Source organism: Lagenorhynchus albirostris, chromosome 5 (genome assembly GCF_949774975.1).
Source record: "Lagenorhynchus albirostris chromosome 5, mLagAlb1.1, whole genome shotgun sequence".
NCBI lineage: Eukaryota > Metazoa > Chordata > Mammalia > Artiodactyla > Delphinidae > Lagenorhynchus > Lagenorhynchus albirostris.
The window spans coordinates 2204007-2231055 of record NC_083099.1 but is presented as its reverse complement, the minus strand read 5'-3'; the positions used below and the strand labels follow the sequence as shown (position 1 = coordinate 2231055).

General features: G+C 50.6%; 1 protein-coding gene across 3 annotated transcripts in view; it reads left to right on the top strand.

Moving 5' to 3' along the window:
• Nucleotides 1–27049, top strand: part of RARB (retinoic acid receptor beta) — a 184349-nt gene that overhangs the window by 149665 nt on the left and 7635 nt on the right. For all 3 annotated transcript variants that reach the window (XM_060149512.1, XM_060149510.1, XM_060149511.1), the window contains exons 4-5: nucleotides 3586–3746; nucleotides 10933–11109. In XM_060149512.1, coding sequence (XP_060005495.1) covers nucleotides 3586–3746; nucleotides 10933–11109 — 338 coding nt within the window. The remainder of the gene's footprint in view (nucleotides 1–3585; nucleotides 3747–10932; nucleotides 11110–27049) is intronic.

Here is a 27049-nt window from a genome sequence, read left to right as displayed (position 1 = left end):
AAGTATAGTTGATTTACACTGCTGTTACTTTCTGCTGTACAGCAAAGTGATTCATTATATATATATATTCTTTTCCATTATGGTTTATCCCAGGATATTGAATATAGCTCCCTGTGCTATACAGTGGGACCTTGTTGTTTATCCATTCTCTGTATAATAGTTTGCATCTGCTAATCCCAAACTCCCAGTCCTTCCCTCCCCCAACCCCCTTCCCCTTGGCAACCACCAGTCTGTTCTCTATGTCCATGAGTCCACTTCTGTTTTGTAGATAGGTTCATTTGTGTCATATTTTAGATTCCACATATAAGTGGTATCGTATGGTATTTGTCTTTCTCTGACTTACTTCACTCAGTATGATAATCTCTAGGTCCATCCATGTTGCTGCAAATGGCATTATTTCATTCTTTTTACGGCTGAGTAATATTCCATTGTATATATGTGCCACATCTTCTCTATCTGTTCCTCTGTCGATGGACATTTAGCTTGCTTCCATGTCTTGGCTATTGTAAATAGTGCTTCTGTGAACATAGGGGTGCATGTATCTTTTCGAACTAGTTTTCTCCGAATATATTCCCAGGAGTAGGATTGCTGGATCATATGGCAACACTATTTTTAGTTTTTTGAGGAACCTCCATCCTGTTTTCCATGGTGGCTGTGCGACTTTACATTCCTGCCAACAGCGTTAGGGGGCTCCCTTTTCTCCACACCCTCTCCAGCATTTGTTATTTGTAGACTTTTTGATGATGTATAAGTCTGATTAGTCCCATTTGTTTATTTTTGCTTTTATTTCTATTGCCTTGGAAGACTGAACTAAGAAAACATTGGTTTGGTTTATGTCAGAGAATATTTTGCCTATGAGTTTTTGCCTAGGAGTTTTATGATGTCCTGTCTTATGTTTAAGTCTTTAAACCATTTTTTATTTTTTGCAATATAAGTTTTATTTATTTATTTTTGGCTGCATTGGATCTTCATTGCTGTGTGCGGGCTTTCTCTAGTCGCAGTGAGCAGGGTCTACTCTTCATTGCAGTGCACAGGCTTCTCATTGCGGTGGCTTCTCTTGTTATGGAGCACGGGCTCTAGGCGCACAGGGTTCAGTAGTTGTGGTGCATGGGCTTAGTTGCTCTGCAGCATGTGGGATCTTCCTGGACCGGGGCTCGAATCCATGTCCCCTGCATTGGCACACGGATTCTTAACCACTGTGCCACCAAGGAAGTCCCCTTTAAGCCATTTTGAGTTTATTTTCGTGTATGGTGTGAGGGTGTCTTCTAACTTCATTGATTTACATGCGGCTGTCCAACTTTCCCAGCACCACTTGCTGAAGAGACTGACTTTTCTCCACTGTACATTAGTGCCTCCTTTGTTAAAGATTAATTGTCCATAGGTGTGTGGGTTTATTTCTGGGCGGTCTGTTCTGTTCCATTGATCCATATATCTGTTTTTGTGCTAATACCACACTGTTTTGATTAATGTAACTTTGTAGTATTGTCTGAAGTCCTGGAGGGTTATGCCTCCTGCTTTGTTCTTTTTCCTCAGGACTGCATTGGCGATTCTGGGTCTTCTGTGGCTCCATATAAATTTTAGGATTATTCTAGTTCTGTGAAAAAGGTCATGGGTAATTTGATAGGGATCACCTTAAATCTGTAGATTGCTTTGGGTGGTATGGCCATTTTAACAATATTAATTCTTCCAATCCAAGAGCATGGGATATATTTCCGTTTCTTTGAATCATCTTCAATTTCCTTTATTAATGTTTTATAGTTCTCAGTATGTAAGTCTTTCACCACCTTGGTCAGGTTTACTCCTAAGTATTTTTTTTTTAATTTTTTGGATGTGATTTCAAAAGGGATTTTTTTTTTTTTTTTACTTTTGCATTCTCCCTGCTTTAAACCATGCTGCCCTCACCTGTGTCCTGCACCTGTGGGAGTGGTTTGGGCACACAGCTAGCCTTCTTGTGAGGCTGAGATACCTCAAACTGTCTTTATGCACTCGTCCTAGTCCTGGAAATGTTCTGAGCCAAAGAGCAGTGTCATTTCAGAGTCCTGGAGAAGAAAATCACAGGTTTTCTTCTCAAATGCGCCCACTTGGTTACAGACAAGCGAGTGGACACGAGGAAGGGTCATGCCAGCTGGGTAGCCGTGGGCACATCCCTTAGCGTCTCCGAGGCTTCGTTTCTTTGTCTGTAAAATGGGTTTAAAATTGCCTACCTGGGAAGGGGATGAAGTGAGGCACTGTAGACATGGCTCCCAGTACGATGCTGAGGATTCTCAGAAATACCCTCCCCACTGCAGGTGTGAGGCGCTTATACGGACCACGGGGTTTTTCAGTACCACTCACCCCCCCTCCCTTTTCCCTCCCTCCCCATCTCTTTCCTTTCACCTTTTCTCCTCTCCCTGCGCCTGTGCCTTGCTTTTACCCTGCCCTCAGCTCCTGCCCCAGGCGGCCTTGTGGTCCTCACGGTGTGGACCCAGACCCAGGAACCTGCCAGCTCTCAGATCGCCCGGGGCTCTCAGGAAGGACCAGGCCGAATCCTCTTAGAGCGGATCAGATCATGCCCTGGGTCGTTTGCAGCACAGACTCCCAGGTCAGGGTGGTGGCAGACACAGCAGGCAGTGTCCAGCCTGGCAACCCTGGGTTCCCGGGCAGTGTGGGTTGCATGACCTAGTTTTATCTGTCAGCCTCCCTGGGTCCCAGGTTCCTTCCCCAGGAGACCCTTGCCAGAGCCAGAGCTCTGAGTACTCCTCGAATCTGGGTCATCTGAGAGGCTGTTCTGTGGGACGACCACCCAGCATGGAGGCCAAGACCATGCCCATGAGGTCCAGGGCCAGACAAAGTGTGGGGATGAGGGCTGCGGGCAGATAAAGGTTGAATGCATGGACAGCTTTCCAGGCTGAGGGCTCATGATGCATAGATTATTACTTTCTAAAACTGTAAGTAATAAAAGACTGTATGACTAATACAGAAAGTTTAGGAAGCAGAAAAACATGAAGGGACAACACCCCAAATCCCATACCCTTGGAGATGAATTTCTTCGAAAGTGCCAGTTAAGGGAATTCCCTGGTGGTCCAGTGATTAGGACTCTGTGCTCTCACTGCTGAGGGCCCAGGTTCGATCCCTGGTGGGGGAACTAAGATCCCACAAGCTGGGGCCAAAAAAAAAAAAAAAAAGTTGCCAGTTAATTCAGAAAACTGAAAAGCAAAAAAATGAACCGAAAGGCCCAGCTAGGAATCCCTGGCTCCATTCTGGGACGTGTCTCCCAGGAAAAAGGGGTTTCCCTGGAGCGCCTTTCAGGCCATCCCCTCTGGAACTGCGGGGAACCTGCCCGGAAAAATTCTTCCAGGAACGAGTCCAGATAGGAAGTTCCCTCCGAACAAACAGGCTCTAGGCCCTCTGGGTGAGCTGAGCTCTCCTTAGGAACCAGCTGGCGGCTGCAGCGCAGACAGACAAGTCCGCCGGCAGCCACCCCCTCGCCTCGGGAGATGTGCTGGTCGGATCTCCTCCCCCCGACCCCCATCCCTTCCCAGGCAGCATCGGGTAGCGCAGCCCTGGCCACGAATGACCCTGGTCTGTCTGCTCTCTTGTCTGCAGCGGTCAGGAATGACAGAAACAAGAAAAAGAAGGAGCCTTCGAAGCAGGAATGCACGGAGAGCTACGAAATGACGGCCGAGCTGGACGATCTCACGGAGAAGATCCGGAAAGCCCACCAGGAAACCTTCCCCTCGCTCTGCCAGCTGGGCAAGTACACCACGGTGAGAGGCCCCGCCCACCCCGCCGCGCACGCGCACTCGCACTCACGCTCGCACGCAGGCGCACGTGCGCACGCTCCCCGCCCCGACCCTGGCAGGCCCAGGCCGAGGAAGGAGGCGCCGCGGCCGGTCGTCCGGGACGGGGTCGCAGCAGCCGCTGAGTAGGGTGGCTGTTTCCTCCCGCTCGGTCAGGACGCACAGGTTGGGCACGTGCGAGGCTCCGGGCCAGGGTGAGTGAGCCGTGGCTGCTGCTCGCGGGGACCCACAGCCGCGTGAAGGGGCCGAGGAGGGCCGGGGAGGCGGCCGGGGGTCCCGGCGGCGGACGCCGGTGCAGAGCCTAGCGGGGACGGAGGGCCGGGCTGAGCCTTTCACGGTCCCCGCTCCAGCTGGAAGAGCCCGCCCGGGGGAATGGGCCTACCCCGCCCAGGGTCTGGCTCCACAGAAGGTCTGGGGGTGGGGACCGGGAAAGCGAAGGGGGACCGAGCTGGGAGGTCCCTCTCTGCTCCCTGTGCTCCCCTGGGAATGGCCTCGCGGAGGGAGAAGTGAAGAGAAGGGGGTGGGGGACAGGTGAGGTCACAAGGCAGGAGGCCTTTTCGGCTGGTCTGGATGTGCTGGTGGAGCTGTCTTTAGGTACTTGAATTTTTAGTGGCTTTTGCATGTGTTTTGTGCGCTGACGTGTATTCCCAGCATGTGGCGTTCAATAATATTTGTCGACTGAATGAGTGAGTGCAACTAGAATGTTGTTCTGGCCTCTTCAGTGGCTCACGTTGCCCGCCCGAGATGCTGGTAGACGCACTTTTTAAAAATCCAGGCATTGCAGTGTTTGCTGGTTTGATTGAGACGTGCTAGAAAAAGAATAGTAGGGAAGGTCATGGGGATAAAAAGGTGAAATGATGATGCGGGCGGGGCCTAAGAACAGCAAGTGGGGCACCGAGGCTGCACGGTGGGTGGCACCAGCTTCTAAAGAGCTGGCGCTGGACTTAGCCGCAAGTCCCCTGGCTGAGCTGTCCGGAGAAGAAGAACCTAGAGCTTGCTCCTCAGTCCTCCGCCAGCTTACAAAGCACCTGGCAGCCATTAAAATGCAGGTTCTGGTTCAGCACGTGTGGGCGGGCGTTGCTCACAGGCTCCCAGGTGCTGCTGGTCTGCAGACCACACTCTGAGTAGCAAAGGCCACGAGCGTACTTCGAGTAGCGGGGCCCAGGACGATTTTCTGGGCCCCCAGGCCCTGGTGTCAGGAACAAGGAGAGACGCTGGCCAGTCTGTGAAGCTGCTGACCTGGCCTGCTGTTGACTCAGCGGACGAGTCCCCTTTGCGCACAGGGGCGCCCAGAGCAGACACAGGACGGGGCGGCATCGGGAGCCTTGAGGTCGGCCTGCGAGGGAAGGCAGGCCCGGAGACCTGGGTGGCGGGTGACGCCGTGAGTCAGGAGCAGGGGTGCTAGGAATGAATGTGGTTTAAATCCTGCTCTGCCGCCAACCAGCCGTGCGACCGTGTGCGCGTTACTTCACTTCCCTCGGCCTCGTTTTTGAATTTCAGTCTGAAGTGGTGGAGAGAAGTCGACGGTTAGTGATCAGGAGTCTTTATTGTTGTTACGGTCATCATTATTACAGCCGGTACTCACTGAGCGTTTCCTCCGTACCAGGGGCCGCGCTACGTACTCTCGCTGTGTGAATTCTTTTACTCCTTACGGAGGCAACGCGAGGCGGGTGCAGCGCCCCGTATGACAGAGGAATAAGTCACTTTCCCCATGCCCCGTAGCCAGCGGGTGTCCTTGGACGTGGGCAGTCTGACTCCGGGGCAGCTCTTCTAACCCCACACGGTACACCGTGTCTCAGGAGGGTGGAGACGGGGGACACCAGGCGTCTAGCTAGGAGGACGGGTCTGTTACCCAGGGATAAATCAACTTTCCCTCCAGAAGACAGAGTAAAAGAGAACAGTCCCAGCAGGGAGGGCTTCTTGGAGGTGGAAACTTGTAAGCCAGGTCCCGCGGTGAGAGACAACCCGTGGGGTCATTTGCTGCCCTCCGGGGGCCCCGGCTCTCTTCCCCGGGTTGGGGTGTCAGGGTGGCCTCGTCCGTGTCCCAGACTCTGCCTCACCTGGTCACCAGGTGAAGTGGCCGCCACTCTGGTCTGGAGGAGGGCAGGGCAAACAGAAGTACACACGCCCTGGTGCAGCCTGGGACCAAAGCGCCCCCTCGGGACCGTTGTCCCTCTGCGGGTCAGCACAGCCAGGGACTCTGGTCGGCCTCTCTGGGCCCTTCCCCACCTTCCCTCCCCCAGGCCTCCTGGCGGAATCCGAGAGCCTCTCCTTCTGGATTCTCTTTGTGCCCGAGGTCTGATTTCACCTGCTTCCAGGCCAGTGGGGCCGCTGCTGGCATCCCGCATCCCGCATCCCTGTGGCTCATCCTGCAGCACCACGACGCTTCCTCGAGGCTTTTTGCGCCTGTGGGGCAGCGTGCTTCACACGGTGGGGCAGAGGGGGGCGGGGTCGACACTCCTGGGAGCATCCCTGGCCCGACGGCTCCCAAAGCTCTCCAACAAGGTGGAGCCCGGTGCCCACGGCCCTTCCCCAGTCCTCTCCCAGTGCTTCCCAGGACCTCTGCCCACATAAGCTGCTCGCGTTGGAATCCTAGTCTCAGGGTCTGCTCCCAGCCCCAGGCAGGGGCTTCCCCGAGAGCCACCAGCGCCCCTTCCCTGCCCCCTCGGTCCCCAGTGAGGGCCCTTAGTCCTAAGCGCTTTGCAGGGCTTTCTGCGCCTCTTTGGATCCTGCAGGGAAAGTGGCCGTTCCCGTCCCGTCTCCAGGGGACGATCCCTAACCACGGGGCGGCCTGACGCCCTGCAGGCGCTGCTGCTTCCTCCAGCCCTTCTCTCTGCGCACAGAGCTAGCTCTGTTTTTATTGTAAGCAGCTCGCAGTCCTTTCGGGAAGTAGGCGCAGGTGTGAACGAAGAGCAGCAGCCAGGACACATCCTTTGCAGGCACTTGGCCACGGGGCGAGCGCTTTCCATAAGGAGCTTGTCGACGGGCAGCTGCTTCCACTGCGAGGGGACTTCGGTGCCTTTGCCCGGCTGGCATCCCTGTCAGGTGGCTTTGGAATAAATGGGCAGGGAGGAATTAGAAAGGCAGCTAGCTGCCCGCCTACAGATCGTTGAAAGAGTAGCTCCTTTTTCTTCCTCATTAGGGTCGATTTGGGGCCCTGGTCAGGACCCAGGAACGAGAGGGGAGGGCAGGGAGCTGGTACCCACCCCCCACGCCTGGGCCTGGACGGGGTGCTCACCTGCAGGCTCAGCGCCGGGCTCTTTGGCGAGGCTTCTGACCAGTGACCTTCCTGAAAAGCAAGGGGGCCAGGGGGGACTCTGAGGACCATGGTGGGGCTGTGGACGCTGCACTCTCCAAAGAGTGCACAGCCCAGCTCTGGGGGGGTTTGCTCTGCTTCCTCGGCGACCGTGACCCTGGCATCCGGGCTTTGGGGCTTCCTAGGTACAGGTTCACATCTTGCCGGTGCTGCTTGGGAGCTCCGTGACCTTGGCGTCGTCGCTGGAGCCCAGCTCGTCATCTGTGTAACAGGAGTCGGAGCTGTGACTCCCTGGTGGGGCTGCCGGGGAGGGTAGATGAGGGAAGCATACCGGCGCGCCCTGTACTGTTTCTGGTCCAGAGACATGCAGAACGGACAGGTCTCCTCCTCCTGACTCTGTATGAATGCTTTGTCATTTTTTGGAGCCACAAGCGCAGTCCTGGCAGCGTTAAGTGTGGCTAGGACAGCAAGGCAGTCTCCCAGGGGCACGGCCCAGCCTGGGCTGTCTGCTCCCGCTTCCCGCCATGTGCGGCTGTGCACCTCCTCACAGGCCCTGCGGGACACAGGCTGCCCTCCGAGGGCTCGGGAGGTGGGGCTGTGGAGATGTGAGGAGCCCTTAATCCACCCAAAGGATCACGAAGCCACCCCGAATCTAGCATGTGGAACACTGGACACCCTCTATCTTGCAGCTGGTGCCCCCAGGCCACACCCTGCCCTCCACCAAGGCCCCTGCATTCTGAGACCCCCTGGCTGTCCAGAGGGTCCCCTCCAGCTCCTGTCCTGGCCCAGGTGTCTTGGTGGGGGAGGGGTCCAGGAGCACCCCTGAAACATTAGCTTCAGGGAAGTCCTGCACCGTCTCCCTCGCTTCTAGCCAGACGTCCAGGAAACACTTGGGGGCCCTCAGAGCCCCGCCCCTGCCCCATCCCTGTCTCTCCCCCTCGGTGGCAGGGCGGTTGCCACATGGTTAGAAGCGTGTGTGTTGGGGCCTCTGTGTGTCGTCTTCCTGCGGATGGACATGCCCAGCTGGCAGTCGGCGTGTGTCTGTGGACCGTGGACGCCGGCCCGCGCATCACGTCCTCGTCCTGGTGACGCCGAGCACCTTTCAGCCTCTGGGGTTTCTCACCAGGGGTCAGGCTTCCGGAGACAAAGTTCAGGCCGTGCGGTGCCCCAAGAGGGTGGGCCCAGGGCTGCAGCACGAGCTGCCTCTGCGCTGGCCGGTGGGCACTGACGCAGCTGCCAGGTGCGGGTGTCCTGAGGACGAGAGGGAGTTCATCGTACAGCGCTTAGAGCAGGGCCTGGCTCCCGGTGAGCCCCGGAGGAGGGCTTGTTCCAGGAGGAGCATGCCCAGTGGACGCCGGGAGCATTCTGCAGGTGGAGCTTGAGAGGACATCAGCCTCTCAGGACAGTCGGCAGGCAGAGACTGTGGACCCGGGCCCCCGGCGTCGCACCCCCGGGAACCTTAGCCCCTCGTCCCTGAGGCTCTCTGCGAAGGACAAGCAGCCCTGGCTGAAGCGCTGTACTGCCTGCAGCCGCTACAGGCGGGCTTAAAGACACCGCGATTCCAGTCCACTTTCGGGCCTCGCTCTGAAGGTAGCCGGCCAGAGAAGCAGCAGAGAAGCGCACGGCAGCGGGAAGGCGTCCGTTTGCTTGACCAAAGTGGCCCTTTAACTGGATCTCGTGGTGGGGTTGGGCCTCGCCGGTGCTCGGGGGGCCAGGGGGCAGCGGCTGCCTCTGCCCCTCTGCTGTGTTCCGCTCCCCTGAGCTGCCGGCGAGGCCCCTCCCAGCCCGAGCCTTTCCCTTTCTCTCCTCCCCTGGTTTCGGGATCAGCCCCCACCCAGGGCCCCCCTAACCGCCTCCACTCCCCCCAGACGGGCCGAGCTCTGCACTGTCTGCGCTGGAGGATAGCGTATAAGCCATTAAGCTCATGCCGTGTGAGTCCAGCAACCAGGATGATAAGACGCCAGGTTATTCTGTGTTTTCTCAACCGCCTCTTCCCTTCGGTTTGCATGGTGGTGAGTTAGATTCACATGCCGTTAAGACGGCTGTGCAGTATTTTTAATAGAAGGATGGCGGGCCCGGTGCGTGATGAAGTCTCCTCGTACGAGGCTGATGGAGGCTCCGTTCACGTGCTGGGCTGGGCAGAGGATGGGCGCTGCGGTGACATGACTTCCTGCTGTCCGCTCACCTCTGTGCCCCTCCCCTCCCGCGTCATCTTCCCACAAACCAGGCGTTACAGACGCAGTGGCCACACGCTTGGGCTCAAGCTCCTCCGGCTGCGCTGTGTCCCCAGGTCCTTAGGGACAGATGGGGTGAAGTGGCGGGCAGGACGCTGGCCCTTTCCGCAGGAGCGCCAGGGGGCAGCCAGCCTCCACCTGTTTTAGGGCCTCTGTGCCACCCCATATGCAAACTTCCCTTTCAGCTTCCCCGCCAACCTTAAAAACACAGGTCAGGGCTTCCCTGGTGGCGCAGTGGTTGAGAGTCCGCCTGCCGATGCAGGGGACACGGGTTCGTGCCCCAGTCCGGGAAGATCCCACGTGCCGCGGAGCGGCTGGGCCCGTGAGCCATGGCCACTGGGCCTGCGCGTCCGGAGCCTGTGCTCCGCAACGGGAGAGGCCACGACAGTGAGAGGCCCGCGTACCGCAAAAATAAAAAAACAAGAAAAACACAGCTCATTTTATAGACTACGTGGACGTGTCCCCGGGTGTCAGGGGCCCAAGCGCCAGCCTCGACCTTGCCAGTTGCTGCACGTCTGGCGCCCCCCGGGGCCGCCAGAGGCCCCGGCCCAGGGCAGCCTCGTCCTCGCCTGGTGGTTGCCCTGAGACATCCTACACGAGCGTGGACTCATGGAAGCCTCATTCACTCACTCATTCACTCAACAAACGTTTTGAGCCCCTGCTGTGTACCGGGCGCTGTTCTGGACACTGAGGACGCGGCAGTGACAGTGAGGCAGGAAGTAAACGAGAGTGTGCGTCGGGGGCTGCGGGCTGGGACCACAGAGCAGGTGTGGGGTCCACAGAGTCGTCGGGCGGGGGCTCAGGTTTGCCCAGCCGGGAAGGAATGAGCAGTGCGTCTGCGGGCAGAGCAGGCCGGGGAGAGGGGCGCGCCCGCTGGTCCGGGGACAGCAGGGCCCTGTGGAGCTGGGGGAGACGCGAGAGAGCGGGCCGGCCTTGCAGGCCGCGGAGAGGACTTTGCTTTTCCATCTGAGTGAGGTGAGAGATCACTGCAGATGTTGAGCAGCACAGTGACTTGCTCTGACTTGCGTTTTTGAAGGATCCCTTTATTCCTCTGGTAAAAGAACAGACAGTGCGGAGGTCAGGGTAGAGTGAGGGCCACCCATGAGGAGCTGTCACAGTAATCCAGGCGGGAGGCGTTGGTGGCCGTGGGGGTGGGCCCCCTTCTCTACATCGTGACCGTTCTTTGGGTGGAGAACGTGAAGCTCTCACACCTAAACCATCTCAAGCTGTAACTGAAACGTTAATTAGAATTCTTCCTGTTGCAGGTGATAGAAACCAAACTCAAACCGACTTAGACTAAAAAATAAAATCCTGGTGTGGGTCAGGCATGGTTGGATCCAGCATCTCAGGAAGGGCCTCTCTTCCCACGGCTCGTCTCGGCTCTCCTGAGGTGGCAGAGCCACGAGTCCATCTGGGTTGCTAGCTGGAGTGGTCGCTGGACAGAGGTTCCCGCATCTGGTAGTTGATTACCCAGCGGCACAGGGATAAGATTTTGAGCATTTTTTAAAAATGACGCTAAGCTAAAAGGTCACCTCTCCCCCACCTTCCGGAGGCTCCCTGTGAAGAGTGAACTGTCAGCACGTTCGAGGGAAACGTGTTCGGTCCCCTGCCTTCCACCTGGCTTCCCACAACTACCCCTGACGGTGTTTTCTCTCCTTCGTAGAATTCCAGTGCCGACCATCGAGTCCGACTGGATCTGGGCCTCTGGGACAAATTCAGTGAACTGGCTACCAAGTGCATTATTAAGATCGTGGAGTTTGCTAAACGTCTGCCAGGCTTCACCGGCTTGACCATCGCAGACCAAATCACCCTGTTGAAGGCAGCCTGTTTGGACATCCTGGTATGTGGCCTGAGCCCGCCGTCGGGGTGGGCAGGGAGGAGGGGTTGAGGCACCCTGGATCCCTAGCCTCTCCTTCTGCTGCCCAATGGCCAGAGGTGTCCCCGGAGCTGGACAGAAGCTTCGTATTCTCTCCCCAGTGTGGGCGCCCCTCTGTGTGGCCTGGGAAAGGGCCCAAAACCCTTCAGTGCCACACTGTGGCTCCGGGGCCCTGGAGGGGTGAGGCCCATCCCAGCCCGGCCTCTGCAGGCCTCGGCCCCAGTGCCGGTGTCGTCAGGCAGGGAAGCACTAGAGGTGGCAGGGGCGTGTCCCGCCTGGGGAAGTGTGTGCTGGGCCTCTGGAGGAGGTGGGGGGCAGCCCCCAGGGACGCGTCACAACGTAGGGAAGGTAAGGTGAGCTTTTGAGGTGCTTTAAAAGCGTAGGTTTTTCTTTTTATTACGTCTTTCATAGCTTTGGGTATAAACAGTTGTGCAAAGCAAATACAGTAACTGTAACTAGACACACGCACACACGCCTCCCACAGTCCCTCTCGGGAGGAGAGGGGGCTCAGGATGGGGCAGTTGTGCAGGAAGCTCGAGTGTTTGTGTCTTTTCACTGGGAGCCGGATCTTAGGAGGAGTGGTAACGGTTACTCTGTAACCTACAGGGGCCGGGGGTCACGAGGGTATCTATGAAACTTTTCTTCTCATGAAATCAGAGGGTCTTGGATGGACCTAGGAACATTCAGAAAAAATGAAACATCAGAGCAGCATTAATCTGTCACATACGGGGACTGCCCTGGTGGTCCAGTGGTTAGGACTCTGCGCTTCCACTGCAGGGGGCACGGGTTCCATCCGTGCTCGGGGAGCTAAGATCCTGCAAGCCACACGGCCAAAAACCCAAAATCTGTCACATACCCACACGCTGTCGAGTTTGCAAACCTCAGCTCATCTGAGCCGCACGTGACAGAGTGGGCCGGGGGTGGAGACCCAGCCCGTTTTACAGGAGGAGCTGCAGACCAGGTGAGGCGGCGTGAGAGGCATTGCAGCTCTGAGGCCCTAGAAGCACAAGCGGGGGCTGGGCCTGGGGACAGAGCCTGCCCGGCCCCCAGGGTGAGGGGCAGCTTGCCTGTGGGTCACGATGTAGGGAGGAGTTCTGGGGGCAGTGAACAACGGGGCGCCGGTGTGTCCTCACGAGTGCCGAGTGTGAGGCGCTCAGCCCAGTTTCACCTGAGCCGCTGGACGCTGCCACGCGGCGGCACCGCAACCATGGGGTCCTGACCCTGTGCCGCATGGCCACTGCGGGGCCTGGGACCTCCCGACTCTCTGGCTTTGGCCTGTGCCTGCTTCTTGGTCCTCCTTTTGTCTGGTTGCCAGGTGGCGGCCGTTTGTGATTCCCTCCCCTGCCGCCCTTCGGGAAAGGACGGGTGAGAGGATGCTCTGAGGTCCTCGGGGTGGGGAGGGCCTTCTTGCCACAGCGGCAGGTGCTCAGGGATCAGGGCCCCACCCGGGCCCCAGCAGCCGTCTCCCCGCATCTCACACTGACTCGGAACCCGGCAGCTCTCCTCCCTTTGCCCTCGGGGGACTTGGGAAGGACAGGAGCCTTGGAAGGTCACTTCCCGTGACCCCTCCTGGCCTCAGTGTACCCGTGTGTAAGATAGGAATGCGAGTCAACCAGGGGAGGCCCTTCTGCGGGCTCACGCGGCCCTGGTGGAGCGTGGATCAGGTGGGGGGCTCGGCAGTGAAAGCAGGGGCGGGGTCGGCAGGGCACGCAAGGCGGAGTCCAGGCTCTGGGCCGGCAGTCGGGAGACCTTTCCACTGCTCCCACTGGCCTTTCGGGATGCAGTGTGGGGTTGGCATGCAGAGGGGGGAAGCCCTAGTGGGGGCAGGGCAGGATCTCCAGTCAGATGAGACAGGCAGAAGGAATACTTATTTAGCTCCAGACAAGTTCATGTCCAAAAATTTCTAGCAAAAGCACAAGATCCTGAAAAACATACAACGTCAAAGAGCATCTCTTGAGTGAGGATATCAACTGGCTGACGGTAGAGGCGGCTTCTCAGCGAAGCCACTGGTGTGTGGCGGGAGTGGGCCCGCGAGGCGCAAGGACGGGCACACACGGGCTGCAGCTGTTCTCAGCCCCTAGGAAGGAGAGTCCCGGGGCACCAGGCCTGGCCGCGTGCTGCCCCCGTGGCCACCAGCGCCTGTGCTGTGTCTCCTGCAGGGCAGGCCGAGGAGGCCCGGGCGGGGGCGGGTCTGCTTGACGGTCCCGAGGAGTCCGCCCGCACTCCCCTCCGCCACCCACCCGCGCCTCGCTCCTGGCCACGCAGCGGTGACTGCCCTGCCTGGTCTCTAGCACCATCTGTGGCTCTGGGGCCCCACTAGGGAGGGCTGTTCCCCAGGGACTCAGTGGAGACAGGACCCCGGCCTGAGAGGGGCCAGCTCTGCTCTCGGAGGCCCAGCTGCCTGTGCCGTTGCAGGATCCAGGGTCCCTGTGAGAAAAGCCACAGCCTGCTGGCCTCAGGGTACTGAGCGGTCCCTGCGAGATGGGCGTGCTGGGACCGGACTCCCGGGCTCACACCCTGGCTCTGCCCCTCCGAGCAGCCCCGCTGAAGTGGGTGTGACGGTAGCTCCTCCCCAGTAAGGGACAACGGATGGGGTTAGTGCACGGGAAGCACTTGGCTCAATACCTGGCACTTAGGAAGAGCTCCCTTACCATAGCCGTCATCCTCCTTACCACCACCATCATCGCCGCTAAGCCCAGAGCGTCTCTGTGCACGTTCACGGACACGCGTGTCTGCACATGTAGGTGTGTACACAGTCGCCCACACGCTGCTGTCTGGAGCTGTGCTGGAGTGCAGCCGGTCTGAGTGCTGTGGTGTTAAAGGAAGTACGTGGTTTCAGACTTCGTGTTTAATAATACGAAATATCTCCTTGATGATTCTTTATGTTCTTAAAACAGTAGGTTGGATCTGTTAGGTTAACTAAAATATATTATTAAATGTTTTTTGATTTTTTATTTTATATTGGAGTACAGTTGACTTACCACGTGTTAGTCTCAGGTGTACAGCACAGTGATTCAGTTATACATATACATCTATCCATTCTTTCTCAGATTCTGTTCCCATACAGGTCATTACAGAGTATTGAGTAGAGTTCCCTGTGCTCTACAGTAGGTCCTTGTTGATTATCTGTTTTATATATAGTAGTGTGTATATGTCAATCCCAAACTCCTCCTAATTTATCCTTTCCCCCACCTTTCCCCTTTGGTAACCATAAGTTTGTTTTCGAAGTCTGTGAGTCTTGTTTCTGTTTTGTAAATAGGTTCATTTGTATCATTTTTTTTAGATTCCGTATATAAGTGATATCATATGATATTTGTCTTTTTCTGTGTGACTTGCTTCACTTAGTAAGTATAGTCTATAATCTCTAGGTGCATCATGTTGCTGCAGATGGCATTATTTCATTCCTTTTTCTGCTGAGTAATACTCTGTTGTATATATGTGCCACATCTTCTTTATCCACTCCTCTGTCGATGGACATTTAGGTTGTTTCCATGTGTTGGCTATTGTAAGTGGTGCTGCTGTGAACACGGGGGCACATGCATCTTTTTGAACGATAGTTTTCTGAGGACACATACCTGGGAGTGGGGTTGCTGGCTCATATGGCAGCTCTATTTGTAGTTTTATAAGGAACCTCCATACTGTTCTCCACAGTGGCTGTATCAGTTTACATTCCCACCAACAATGCAAGAGGGTTCCCTTTTCTCCACAACCCCTCCAGCATTTATTGTTTGTAAACTTTTTCATGATGGCCATTCTGACCAGTGTGAGATGATACCTCATTGTAATCTGATGTGCATTTCTCTAATTAGCGATGTTGAGCATCCTTTCATGTGCTTTTTGGCCATCTGTATGTCTTTTTGAAGAAATATCTATTTAGGTTTTCTCATTTTTTTATTCTGTTGTTTTTTTTGATATTGAGCTGCATGCGCTGTTTGTATATTTTGCAGATTAACCCCTTGTCGGTCACTTTGATTGCAAATATTTTCTCCCATTCTGTGGGAGAAAATGGTTTTTTTTGTTTTGTTTATGGTTTCCTTTGCTGTGCAAAAGCTTTTAAATTTAGTTAGGATTTTTTATGTATAGTATCATGTCATCAGCAAACAGTGACAGTTTAACTTTCTTTTCCAATGTGGATTCCTTTTATTTCTTTTTCTTCTCTGATAGCCATGGCTAGGACTTCCAAAACTATGTTGAATAAAAGCGGCAAGAGTGGACAGCCTTGTCTTGTTTCTGATCTTAGAGGAAATGCTGTCAACTTTTCACCACTGAGAGTGATGTTTGCTGTGGTTTTGTCATATATGACCTTTATTATGTTGAGGTAGGCTCCCTCTCTGCCCACTTTCTGGAGAGTTTTTATCATAAATGGGTGTTGACTTTTTTTTTTTTTTTGAAATTTGATGTGTCTATTTATTTATTTATTTTTTTAGCATCTTTATTGGGGTATAATTGCTTTACAATGGTGTGTTAGTTTCTGCTTTATAACAAAGTGAATCAGTTATACATATGTTCCCATATCTCTTCCCTCTTGCGTCTCCCTCCCTCCCACCCTCCCTATCCCACCCCTCCAGGCGGTCACAAAGCACCGAGCTGATCTCCCTGTGCCATGCGGCTGCTTCCCACTAGCTATCTACCTTACGTTTGGTATATGTCCATGCCTCTCTCTCGCTTTGTCACAGCTCACCCGTCCCCCTCCCCATATCCTCAAGTCCGTTCTCTAGTAGGTCTGTGTCTTTATTCCTGTCTTACCCCTAGGTTCTTCACGACATTTTTTTCCCTGAAATTCCATATATATGTGTTAGCATATGGTATTTCTCTTTCTCTTTCTGACTTACTTCACTCTGTATGACAGACTCTAGGTCTATCCACCTCATTACAAATAGCTCAGTTTCGTTTCTTTTTATGGCTGAGTAATACTCCATTGTATATATGTGCCACATCTTCTTTATCCATTCATCCGATGATGGGCACTTAGGTTGTTTCCATCTCCGGGCTGTTGTAAATAGAGCTGCAATGAACATTTTGGTACATGACTCTTTTTGAATGTTGGTTTTCTCAGGGTATATGCCCAGTAGTGGGATTGCTAGGTCATATGGTAGTTCTATTTGTAGTTTTTTAAGGAACCTCCATACTGTTCTCCATAGTGGCTGTACCAATTCACATTCCCACCAGCAGTGCAAGACTGTTCCCTTTTCTCCACACCCTCTCCAGCATTTATTGTTCCTAGTTTTGATGATGGCCATTCTGACTGGTGTGAGATGATATCTCATTGTAGTTTTGATTTGCATTTCTCTAATGATTAATGATGTTGAGCATCCTTTCATATGTTTGTTGGCAGTCTGTATATCTTCTTTGGAGAAATGTCTATTTAGGTCTTCTGCCCATTTCTGGATTGGGTTGTTTGTTTTTTTGTTATTGAGCTATATGAGCTGCTTGTAAATTTTGGAAATTAATCCTTTGTCAGTTGCTTCATTTGCAAATATTTTCTCCCATCCTGAGGGTTGTCTTTTGGTCTTGTTTATGGTTTCCTTTGCTGTGCAAAAGCTTTTAAGTTTCATTAGGTCCCATTTGTTTATTTTTGTTTTTATTTCCATTTCTCTAGGAGGTGGGTCAAAAAGGATCTTGCTGTGATTTATGTCAGAGTGTTCTGCCTATGTTTTCCTCTAAGAGTTTGATAGTTTCTGGCCTTACATTTAGGTCTTTAATCCATTTTGAGCTTATTTTTGTGTATGGTGTTAGGGAGTGATCTAATCTCATACCTGTCCAGTTTTCCCAGCACCACTTATTGAAGAGGCTGTCCTTTCTCCACTGTACATTCCTGCCTCCTTTATCAAAGATAAGGTGACCATATGTGTGTGGGTTTATCTCTGGGCTTTCTATCCTGTCCCATTGATGTACATTTCTCTTTTTGTGCCAGTACCATGCTGTCTTGATTACTGTAGCTTTGTAGTATAGTCTGAAGTCAGGAAGCCTGATTCCTGCAGCTCCATTTTTCGTTCTCAAGATTGCTTTGGCTATTCGGGGTCTTTTGTGTTTCCATAAAGACGGTGAAATTTTTTGTTCCAGTTCTGTGAAAAATGCCAGTGGTAGTTTGATAGGGATTGCATTGAATCTGTAGATTGCTTTGGGTAGTAGAGTCATTTTCACAATGTTGATTCTTCCAATCCAAGAACATGGTATATCTCTCCATCTATTTGTATCATCTTTAATTTCTTTCATCAGGGTCTTATAATTTTCTGCATACAGGTCTTTTGTCTCCTTTGGTAGGTTTATTCCTAGATATTTTATTTTTTTGTTACAGTGGTAAATGGGAGTGTTTTCTTGATTTCACGTTCAGATTTTTCATCATTAGTGTATAGGAATGCCAGAGATTTCTGTGCATTAATTTTTGTATCCTGCAAATTTACCATATTCATTGATTAGCTCTAGTAGTTTTCTGGTAGCATCTTTAGGATTCTCTATGTATAGTATCATGTCATCTGCAAACAGTGACAGCTTTACTTCTTCTTTTCCGATTTGGATTCCTTTTATTTTCTTTTCTTCTCTGATTGCTGTGGCTAAAACTTCCAAAACTATGTTGAATAAGAGTGGTGAGAGTGGGCAACCTAGTCTTATTCCTGATCTTAGTGGAAATGGTTTCAGTTTTTCGCCATTGAGGATGATGTTGGCTGTGGGTTTGTCATATATGGCCTTTATTATGTTGAGGAAATTTCCCTCTATGCCTACTTTCTGCAGGGTTTTTATCATAAATGGGTGTTGAATTTTTCAAAAGCTTTCTCTGCATCTGTTGAGATGATCACATGGTTTTTCTCCTTCAGTTTGTTAATATGGTTTATCACATTGATTGATTTGCGTATATTGAAGAATCCTTACATTCCTGGAATAAACCCCACTTGATCATGGTGTATTATCCTTTTAATGTGCTGTTGGATTCTGTTTGCTAGTATTTTGTTGAGGATGTTTGCATCTATGTTGATCAGTGATATTGGCCTGTAGTTTTCCTTCTTTGTGACATCCTTGTCTGGTTTAGGTATCAAGGTGATGGTGGCCTCGTAGAATGAGTTTGGGAATGTTCCTCCCTCTGCTATATTTCGGAAGAGTTTGAGAAGGATAGGTGTTAGCTCTTCTCTAAATGTTTGATAGAATTCGCCTGTGAAGCCATCTGGTCCTGGGCTTTTGTTTGTTGGAAGATTTTTAACCACAGTTTCAATTTCAGTGCTTGTGGTTGGTCTGTTCGTATTTTCTGTTTCTTCTTGATTCAGTCTTGGCAGGTTGTGCATTTCTAAGAAATTGTCCATTTCTTCCAGGTTGTCCATTTTATTGGCATAGAGTTGCTTGTAGTAATCTCTCATGATCTTTTGTATTTCTGCAGTGTCAGTTTTTACTTCTCCTTTTTCATTTCTAATTCTGTTGATTTGAGTCTTCTCCCTTTTTTTCTTGATGTGTCTGGCTCATGGTTTATCTATTTTGTTTATCTTCTCAAAGAACCAGCTTTTAGTTTTATTGATCTTTGCTATCATTTCCTTCATTTCTTTTTCATTTATTTCTGATCTGATTTTTATGATTTCTTTCCTTCTGCTAACTTTGGGGTTTTTTTGTTCTTCTTTCTCTAATTGCTTTAGGTGCAAGGTTAGTTTGTTTATTCGAGATGTTTCCTGTTTCTTGAGGTAGGCTTGTATTGCTATAAACTTCCCTCTTAGAACTGCTTTTGCTGCATCCCATAGGTTTTGGGTCGTCGTGTCTCCATTGTCATTTGTTTCTAGGTATTTTTTTAGTTCCTCTTTGATTTCTTCAGCGATCACTTCGTTATTAAGTAGTGTATTGTTTAGCCTCGATGTGTTTGTATTTTTTACAGATCTTTTCCTGTTATTGATATCTAGTCTCATAGCATTGTGGTTGGAAAAGATCCTTGATACAATTTCAATTTTCTTAAATTTACCAAGGCTTGATTTGTGACCCAAGATATGATCTATCCTGGAGAATGTTCCATGAGCACTTGAGAAAAATGTGTATTCTGTTGTTTTTGGATGGAATGTCCTATAAATATCAATTAAGTCCATCTTGTTTAATGTATCACTTAAAGCTTGTGTTTCCTTATTTATTTTCAGTTTTGATGATCTCTGTCCATTGGTGAAAGTGGGGTGTTAAAGTCCCATACTATGATTGTGTTACTGTCGATTTCCCCTTTTATGGCTGTTAGTATTTGACTTATGTATTGAGGTGCTCCTATGTTGGGTGCATAAATATTTACAATTCTTATATCTTCTTCTTGGATCGATCCCTTGATCATTATGTAGTGTCCTTCTTTGTCTCTTGTAATAGTCTTTATTTTCAAGTCTATTTTGTCTCATATGAGAACTGCTACTCCAGCTTTCTTTTGGTTTCCATTTGCATGGAATATCTTTCTCCATCCCCTTACTTTCAGTCTGTATGTGTCTCTAGGTCTGAAGTGGTTCTCTTGTAGACAGCATATATATGGGTCTTGTTTTTGTATCCATTCAGCCAATCTGTGTCTTTTGGTGGGAGCATTTAGTCCGTTCACATTTAACGTAATTATCAATATGTATTTTCCTAGTCCCATTTTCTAAATTCTTTTGGGTTCATTATTGTAGGTTTTTTCCTTCTCTTGTGTTTCTTGCCTAGAGAAGTTCCTTTAGCATTTGTTGTAAAGCTGGTTTGGTGGTGCTGAACTCTCTCAGCCTTTGCTTGTCTGTAAAGGTTTTAATTTCTCCATCAAATCTGAATGAGATCCTTGCTGGGTAGAGTAATCTTGGTTGCAGGTTTTTCTCCTTCATCGCTTTAAATATGTCCTGCCAGTCCCTTCTGGCTTGCAGTGTTTCTGCTGAGAGATCAGCTGTTAACCTTATGGGGATTCCCTTGTGTGTTATTTGTTGTTTTTCCCTTGCTAATTTTAATATGCTTTCTTTGTATTTAATTTTTGACAGTTTGATTAATATGTGTCTTGGCATATTTCTCCTTGGATTTATCCTGTATGGGACTCTCTGTGCTTCCTGGACTTGATTAACTATTTCCTTTCCCATATTAGGGAAGTTTTCAACTATAATCTCTTCAAATATTTTCTCAGTCCCTCTCTTTTTCTCTTCTTTTTCTGGGACCCCTATAATTCGAATGTTGGTGCATTTAATGTTGTCCCAGAGGTCTCTGAGACTGTCCTCAGTCCTTTTCATTCTTTTTTCTTTATTCTGCTCTGCATTAGTTATTTCCACTGTTTTATCTTCCAGGTCACTTATCCGTTCCTCTGCCTCAGTTATTCTGCTACTCATCCCATCTAGAGTGTTTTTCATTTCATTTATTGTGTTGTTCATCGTTGCTTGTTTCATCTTTAGTTCTTCTAGGTTCTTGTTAAATGTTTCTTGCATTTTGTCTATTCTGTTTCCAAGATTTTGGATCATCTTTACTGTCATTACTCTGAATTCTTTTTCAGGTAGACTGCCTATTTCCTCTTCATTTGTTAGGTCTGGTGGGTTTTTATCTTGCTCCTTCATCTGCTGTGTGTTTTTCTGTCTTCTCATTTTGCTTATCTTACTGTGTTTGGGGTCTCCTTTTTGCAGACTGCATGTTCGTAGTTCCCGCTGTTTTTGATGTCTGTCTCCAGTGGCTAAGGTTGGTTCAGTGGGTTGTGTAGGCTTCCTGGTGGAGGGCACTAGTGCCTGTGTTCTGGTGGATGAGGCTGGATCTTATCTCTCTGGTGGGCAGGTCCATGTTTGGTGGTGTGTTTTGGGATGTCTGTGGACTTATTATGATTTTAGGCAGCCTCTCTGTTAATGGGTGGGGTTGTGTTCCTGTTTTGCTAGTTGTTTGGCATAGGGTGTCCAGCACTGTAGCTTGCTGGTCGTTGAGTGAAGTTGGGTGCTGGTGTTGAGATGGAGATCTCTGGGAGATTTTCGCCATTTGATATTACGTGGAGCTGGGAGGTCTCTTGTTGACCAGTGTCCTGAATTTGGCTCTCCCACCTCAGAGGCACAGCACTGACTCCTGGCTGCAGCACCAAGACCCTGTCATCCACACGGCTCAGAATAAAAGGGAGAAAAAGTAGAGAGAAAGAATTAGTAGAAGTAGGAAGGAAGGAAGGAAGGAAAGAAAAGAAGGAAAGAAAGAAAGGAGGGAGGGAGGGACGGTGGGAGGAAGGAAGGAAGGAAGGAAGAAAGAAGATAAAGTAAAATAAAGTAAAATATAGTAAAGTTATTAAATTTAAACATATTAAGAAGAAGAAAAAAAGGACGGATAGAACCCTGGGACAAATGGTGGAAGCAAAGCTATACAGACAAAATCTCACACAGAAGCATACACATACACACTCACAAAAAGAGGAAAAGGGGAAAAAATCATAATCTTGCTCTCAACGTCCACCTCCTTAATTTGGGATGATTCGTTGTGTATACATGTATTCCACAGACGCAGGGTACATCTAGTTGATTGTGGAGCTTTAATCCGTTGCTTCTGAGGCTGCTGGGAGAGATTTCCCTTTCTCTTCTTTGTTCTCACAGCTCCCAGGGCTCAGCTTTGGATTTGGCCCCGCCTCTGCGTGTAGGTCGCTGGAGGGCGTCTGTTCTTCGCTCAGACGCTCAGACAGGACGGGGTTAAAGGAGCCACTGATTCGTGGGCTCTGGCTCAGTCAGGCCGGGGGGAGGGAGGGGCACGATGCGGGGCGAGCCTGCGGCGGCAGAGGCCAGCGTGACATTGCACCAGCCTGAGGCACGCCGTGCATTCTCCCGGGGAAATTGTCCATGGATCCCGGGACCCTGGCAGTGGCGGGCTGCACAGGCTCCCCGGAAGGGGGGTGTGGATAGTGACCTGTGCTCGCACACAGGCTTCTTGGTGGCGGCAGCAGCAGCCTTAGCGTCTCATGCCCGTCTCCGGGGTCCGCACTTTTAGCTGCGGCTCGCGCCCGTCTCTGGAGCTCCTTTAAGCGGCGCTCTTAATCCCCTCTCCTCGCGCACCAGGAAACAAAGAGGAAAGAAAAGTCTCTTGCCTCTTCGGCAGCTCCAGACCTTTTCCCGGACTCCCTCCCGGCTAGCCGTGGCGCACTAACCCCTTCAGGCTGTGTTCATGCCGCCAACCCCAGTCCTCTCCCGGGGCTCTGACCGAAGCCTGAGCCTCAGCTCCCAGCCCCACCCGCCCCGGCGGGTGAGCAGACAAGCCTCTTGAGCTGGTGATTGCCGGTCGGCACCGATCCTCTGTGCTGGAATCTCCCCGCTTTGCCCTCCGCACCCCTGTTGCTGCGCTCTCTTCCACGGCTCTGAAGCTGCCCCCCTCTGCCACCCGCAGTCTCCACCCGTGAAGGGGCTTCCTAGTGTGTGGAAACCTTTCCTCCTTCACAGCTCCCTCCCACTGGTGCAGGTACCATCCCTATTCTTTTGTCTCTGTTTATTCATTTTTCTTTTGCCCTACCCAGGTACGTAGGGGGTTTCTTGCCTTTCGGGAGGTCTGAGGTCTTCTGCCAGCGTTCAGTAAGTGTTCTGTAGGAGCTGTTCCACATGTAGATGTATTTCTGGTGTATCTGTGGGGAGGAAGGTGATCTCTGCGTCCTACTCTTCCGCCATCTTCCCCTTGTCTCCAGTGTTGACTTTTGTCAAAAGCTTTTTCTGCATCTGTTAAGATGATCATATGGTTTTTATTCTTCAGTTTGTTAATATGGTGTATCACACTGATTGATTTGTGGATATTGAAGAATCCTTGCATCCTTGGGATAAATCCCACTTGATCATGGTGTATGGTTTGCTAGTATTTTGTTGAGGTTTTTTGCATCCATGTTTATCAGTGATGCTGGCCTGTAATTTTCTTCTTTTGGTGGTATCTTTGTCTGGTTTTGGTATCAGGTTGATGGTGGCCTCATAGAATGAGTTGGAGAGTGTTCCTTCCTCTGCAGTTTTTTGGAACAGTTTCAGAAGGGTAGGTGTTAACTCTGCTCTGAATGTTTGGTGGAATTCACTGTGCAGCCATCTGATCCTGGACTTTTGTTTGTTGGGAGTTTTTTAATCACAGTTTCAATTTCAGTACTTTTGATTGGTCTGTTCATATTTTCTATTTCTTCCTGGTTCAGTCTTGGGAGATTGAACCTTTCTAAGAATTTGCCCATTTCTTCCAGGTTGTCCACTTTATTGGCATACAGTTGGTTTGCAGTAGTCTCTTATGATCCTTTGTATTTTTGTGGTGTCCGTTGTAACTTCTCCTTTTTCATTTCTAATTTTATTGATTTGAACCCTCTCCCTTTTTGATGAGACTGGCTGGCTATAGGTTTATCAATTTTGTTTATCTTTTCCGATAACCAGCTTTTAGCTTCACTGATCTTTTCTGTTATTTTCTTCATCTCTATTTCATTTATTTCTGCTCTGATCTTTATGATTTCTTTTCGTCTGCTAACTTTGGGTTTTGTTTGTTCTTTATTTGCTCTAATTGCTTTAGGTGTAGGGTTAAGTTTTCATTTGAAGTTTTTCTTATTTCCTGAGGTAAGATTGTATTGCTATAAAATTCCCTCTTAGAACTGCTTTTGTTGCGTCCCATAGGTTTTGGATTGTTGTGCTTTTGTTTTCATTTGTCTCTAGATATTTTTGATTTTCTCTTTCATTTCTTCAGTGATCCATTGGTTGTTTAATAGCATATTGTTTAGTCTCCATGTGTTTGTGTTTTTTACAGTTCTTTTTCTTGGAGTCGATTTCTACTCTCATAGCATTGTGCTCGGAAAAGATGCTTTATACAATTTCAGTTATCTTAAATTCACCGAGGCTTGCTTTGTGGCCAAGCATGTGGTCAGTCCTGGAGAATGTTCCATGTGCACATGAGAAAAATGTGTATTCTGATGCTTTTGGATGGAATGCTCTCTAAATATCAATTAAGTCCATCTGGTCTAATGTGTCATTTAAGGCCTGTGTTTCCTTATTGCTTTTCTATCTAGATGATCTGTCCATTGCTGAAACTGGGGTGTTAAGGTCTCCCATTATTATTGTGTTACTGTCAATTTCTCCTTTTATGGCTGTTAGCCTGTTAGCCTTATATATTGAGGTGCTCTTACGTTTGGTGCATATATATTTACAATTGTTATATCGTCTTCTTGGATTGATCCCTTGATCATTACGTAGTGTCCTTTTTTGTCTCTTGTAACATTCTTTTTTTATATAAATTTATTTATTTTATTTATTTTTGGCTGCGTTGGGTCTTCGTTGTTGCACGCAGGCTTTCTCTAGTTGTGGCGATTGGGGGCTTCTCTTCGTTGTGGTGTGCAGGCTTCTCATTGCAGTGGCTTTGTCTTGTTGCAGAGCACAGGCTCTAGGTGCACGGGCTTCAGTAGTTGCAGCAGGTGAGTTAGTAGTTGTGGCTTGCGGGCTCTAGAGTGCAGGCTCAGTTGTGGCGCACGGGCTTAGTTGCTCCATGGCACGTGGGATCTTCCCAGACCAGGGCTCGAACCCGTGTCCCCTGCATCGCCAGGCGGACTCTTAACCACTGTGCCACCAGGGAAGTCCCTCTTGTAATAGTCTTTTTTTTTTTATTTTTATTTTTTTATTTTTTTGTGGTACGCGTGCCTCTCACTGCTGTGGCCTCTCCCGTTGCGGAGCACAGGCCCCGGACGTACAGGCCCAGCAGCCACGGCCCATGGGCCCAGCCGCTCCGCGGCATGTGGGATCTTCCCGGACTGGGGCACGAACCCATGTCCCCTGCATCGGCAGGCGGACTCTCAACCACTGCGCCACCGGGGAAGCCCGTAAAGTATTCTTGATTGTAGGTTTTTCCCTTTCATCACTTTAAATATATCGTGCCCCCCCCCGCCCCCCTTGTGGCCTGCACAGTTTTTGCTGCAAAGTCAGGTGATAACCTTATGGGGATCCCCTTGTATGTTATTTGTTGTTTTTCCCTTGTTGCTTTTAATATTTTCTCTTTGTCTTTAATTTTTGTCAGTTTGATTACTATGTGTCTCGGTGTGTTCCTCCTTGGGTTTATCCTGCCTGGGACTCTCTGTGCTTCCTGGACTTGAGTGAGTGTTTCCTTTCTCATGTTAGGGAAGTTTTCAGGTATTACCTCTTCAAATATTTTTTCAGGCCCTTCTCTCTTTCTTCTCCTTCTGAGACCCCTATAATGTGAATGTTGGCACATTTAAAGTTGTCCCAGAGGTCACTTAGACTGTCCTCATTTCTTTGCATTCTTTTTTCTGTTCCATGGCAGTGATTTCCACCATTCTGTCTTCCAGGTCACTTATTCATTCTTCTGCTTCAGTTATTCTGGTATTGGTTCATCTTAGTGTATTTTTCATTTCAGTATTGTACTGTTCATCTTTGTTTGTTTTTTAAATTTTCTGGTTCTTTGTAAACATTTCTTGTATCTCACCAGTCTGTGTCTCCATTTTTTTTCTGAGATCTTGGATCATCTTTTCCGTCATTACTCTGAATTCTTTTTCAGGAAGATTGGCTAGCTCTACCTCACTTAGTTGTTCTTCTGGCGGTTTATCTTGTTCCCTCGTCTGGTACATATTCCTCTGCCATCTCATTTTGTCTAACTTGCTGTGTTTGTGGTCTCTGTTTCTCAGGCTGCAGGAGTGTAATTCTTCTTGGTTGTGGTGTCTGCCCCCTGGTGGGTAAGGTTGGTCCAGGGGCTCGTGCAGGCTTCCTGGTGGGAGGGACTGGTGCCTGCACTCTGGTGGGTGGGGCTGGGTCTGGTCCCTCAGGTGGGCAGGGGCATGTCTAGAGGCAGTGTGTGGGCTCAGGGTGACTTTAGGCAGCCTGTCTGCTGATGGGTGGGGCCGTGTTCCTGTTTTGCTTGTTGTTTGGCCTGAGGCGTCCCAGCACTGGAGCCTGCAGGCTGTTGGGTGGGGCCAGGTCTCTGCCAAAATGGCGGCCTCCAGGAGCGCTCACACTGATGAATATTCCCAGTACCTCTGTCACCAGTGTCCTTTTCCCCACAGTGAGCCGCACCCAACCCCCGCCTCCCCGAGACACCCTCCAAAACCTGCAGGTAGGTCTGGCCCAGGCTGATACGATGTCACTGCTTTGCCCTGGGTCCCCGCGCACGTGAAGCCTTGTGTGCGCCCTCCAAGAGCAGATTCTCTGTTTCCTCCAGTCCTGTGGAGCTCCTGCGCTCAAGCCCTGCTGGCCTTCAAAGCCAGAGGCTCTGGGGGCTCCTCCTCCTGATGCGAGACCCCCAGGCTGGGGAGCCTGACATGGGGCTCAGAAGTCTCACTCCTGTGGGAGAACCTCTGCGAAATAATTATTTTCCAGTTTGTGTGTCGCCCCCCCCCCCCAGCAGTCTCGTTGTGGCGGCTTCTGTCTCTGGGTGTAGAATACCTTTTTTTGGTAGTTTCCAGTCTGTTTGGTCAATGGGTTTGTAACTGGTTGTTCAGCAGTTAGTTGTGATTTTGGAGTTTCCGTGAGAGGAGATGAGCTCAGGTCCTTCTACTCCACCATCTTGTCTCCAGTCAGCTCCTAAATAACTGCTCAGGCATGGGGGGCAGGCGGGGAGCCGCAGGGCCAAGCCAGTGGCCAGGAACCCAGGCTCTAGCAGTGTATTTATTATTAAATTTAAGTCAGCATACTTCGCGTAACATTTAGGCAGTGGCTCCCTGAGCGGTGACCTCAGAAGCTGCAAGCGCGGAGACTCGTGCGCCCAGCACAGGGGTCTCCTTCTCAGGAACGGCAGCAGCTGGCATGTCCCCTGGGGAGACAGCTTGGGGAGAACAGGCACAGGGGCCATGCCTCCCGCGGCCATGTGACATGCCCTCACTGCTCTGCATCCTGCCTGCAGGTCAAGTGCTGGTCTAGCCCCCTCTCCAGGGGAGGGGGCTGAAGCTCTGCTCCGCAGAGGGGGTAGGAGCAGAGAATGTTTTAAAACCACCACGCGTGTTGTGCCTCAATTTTTATACCAGTGTATTTCCTACTTCGAAAAAAATGGGGTGGAGTGA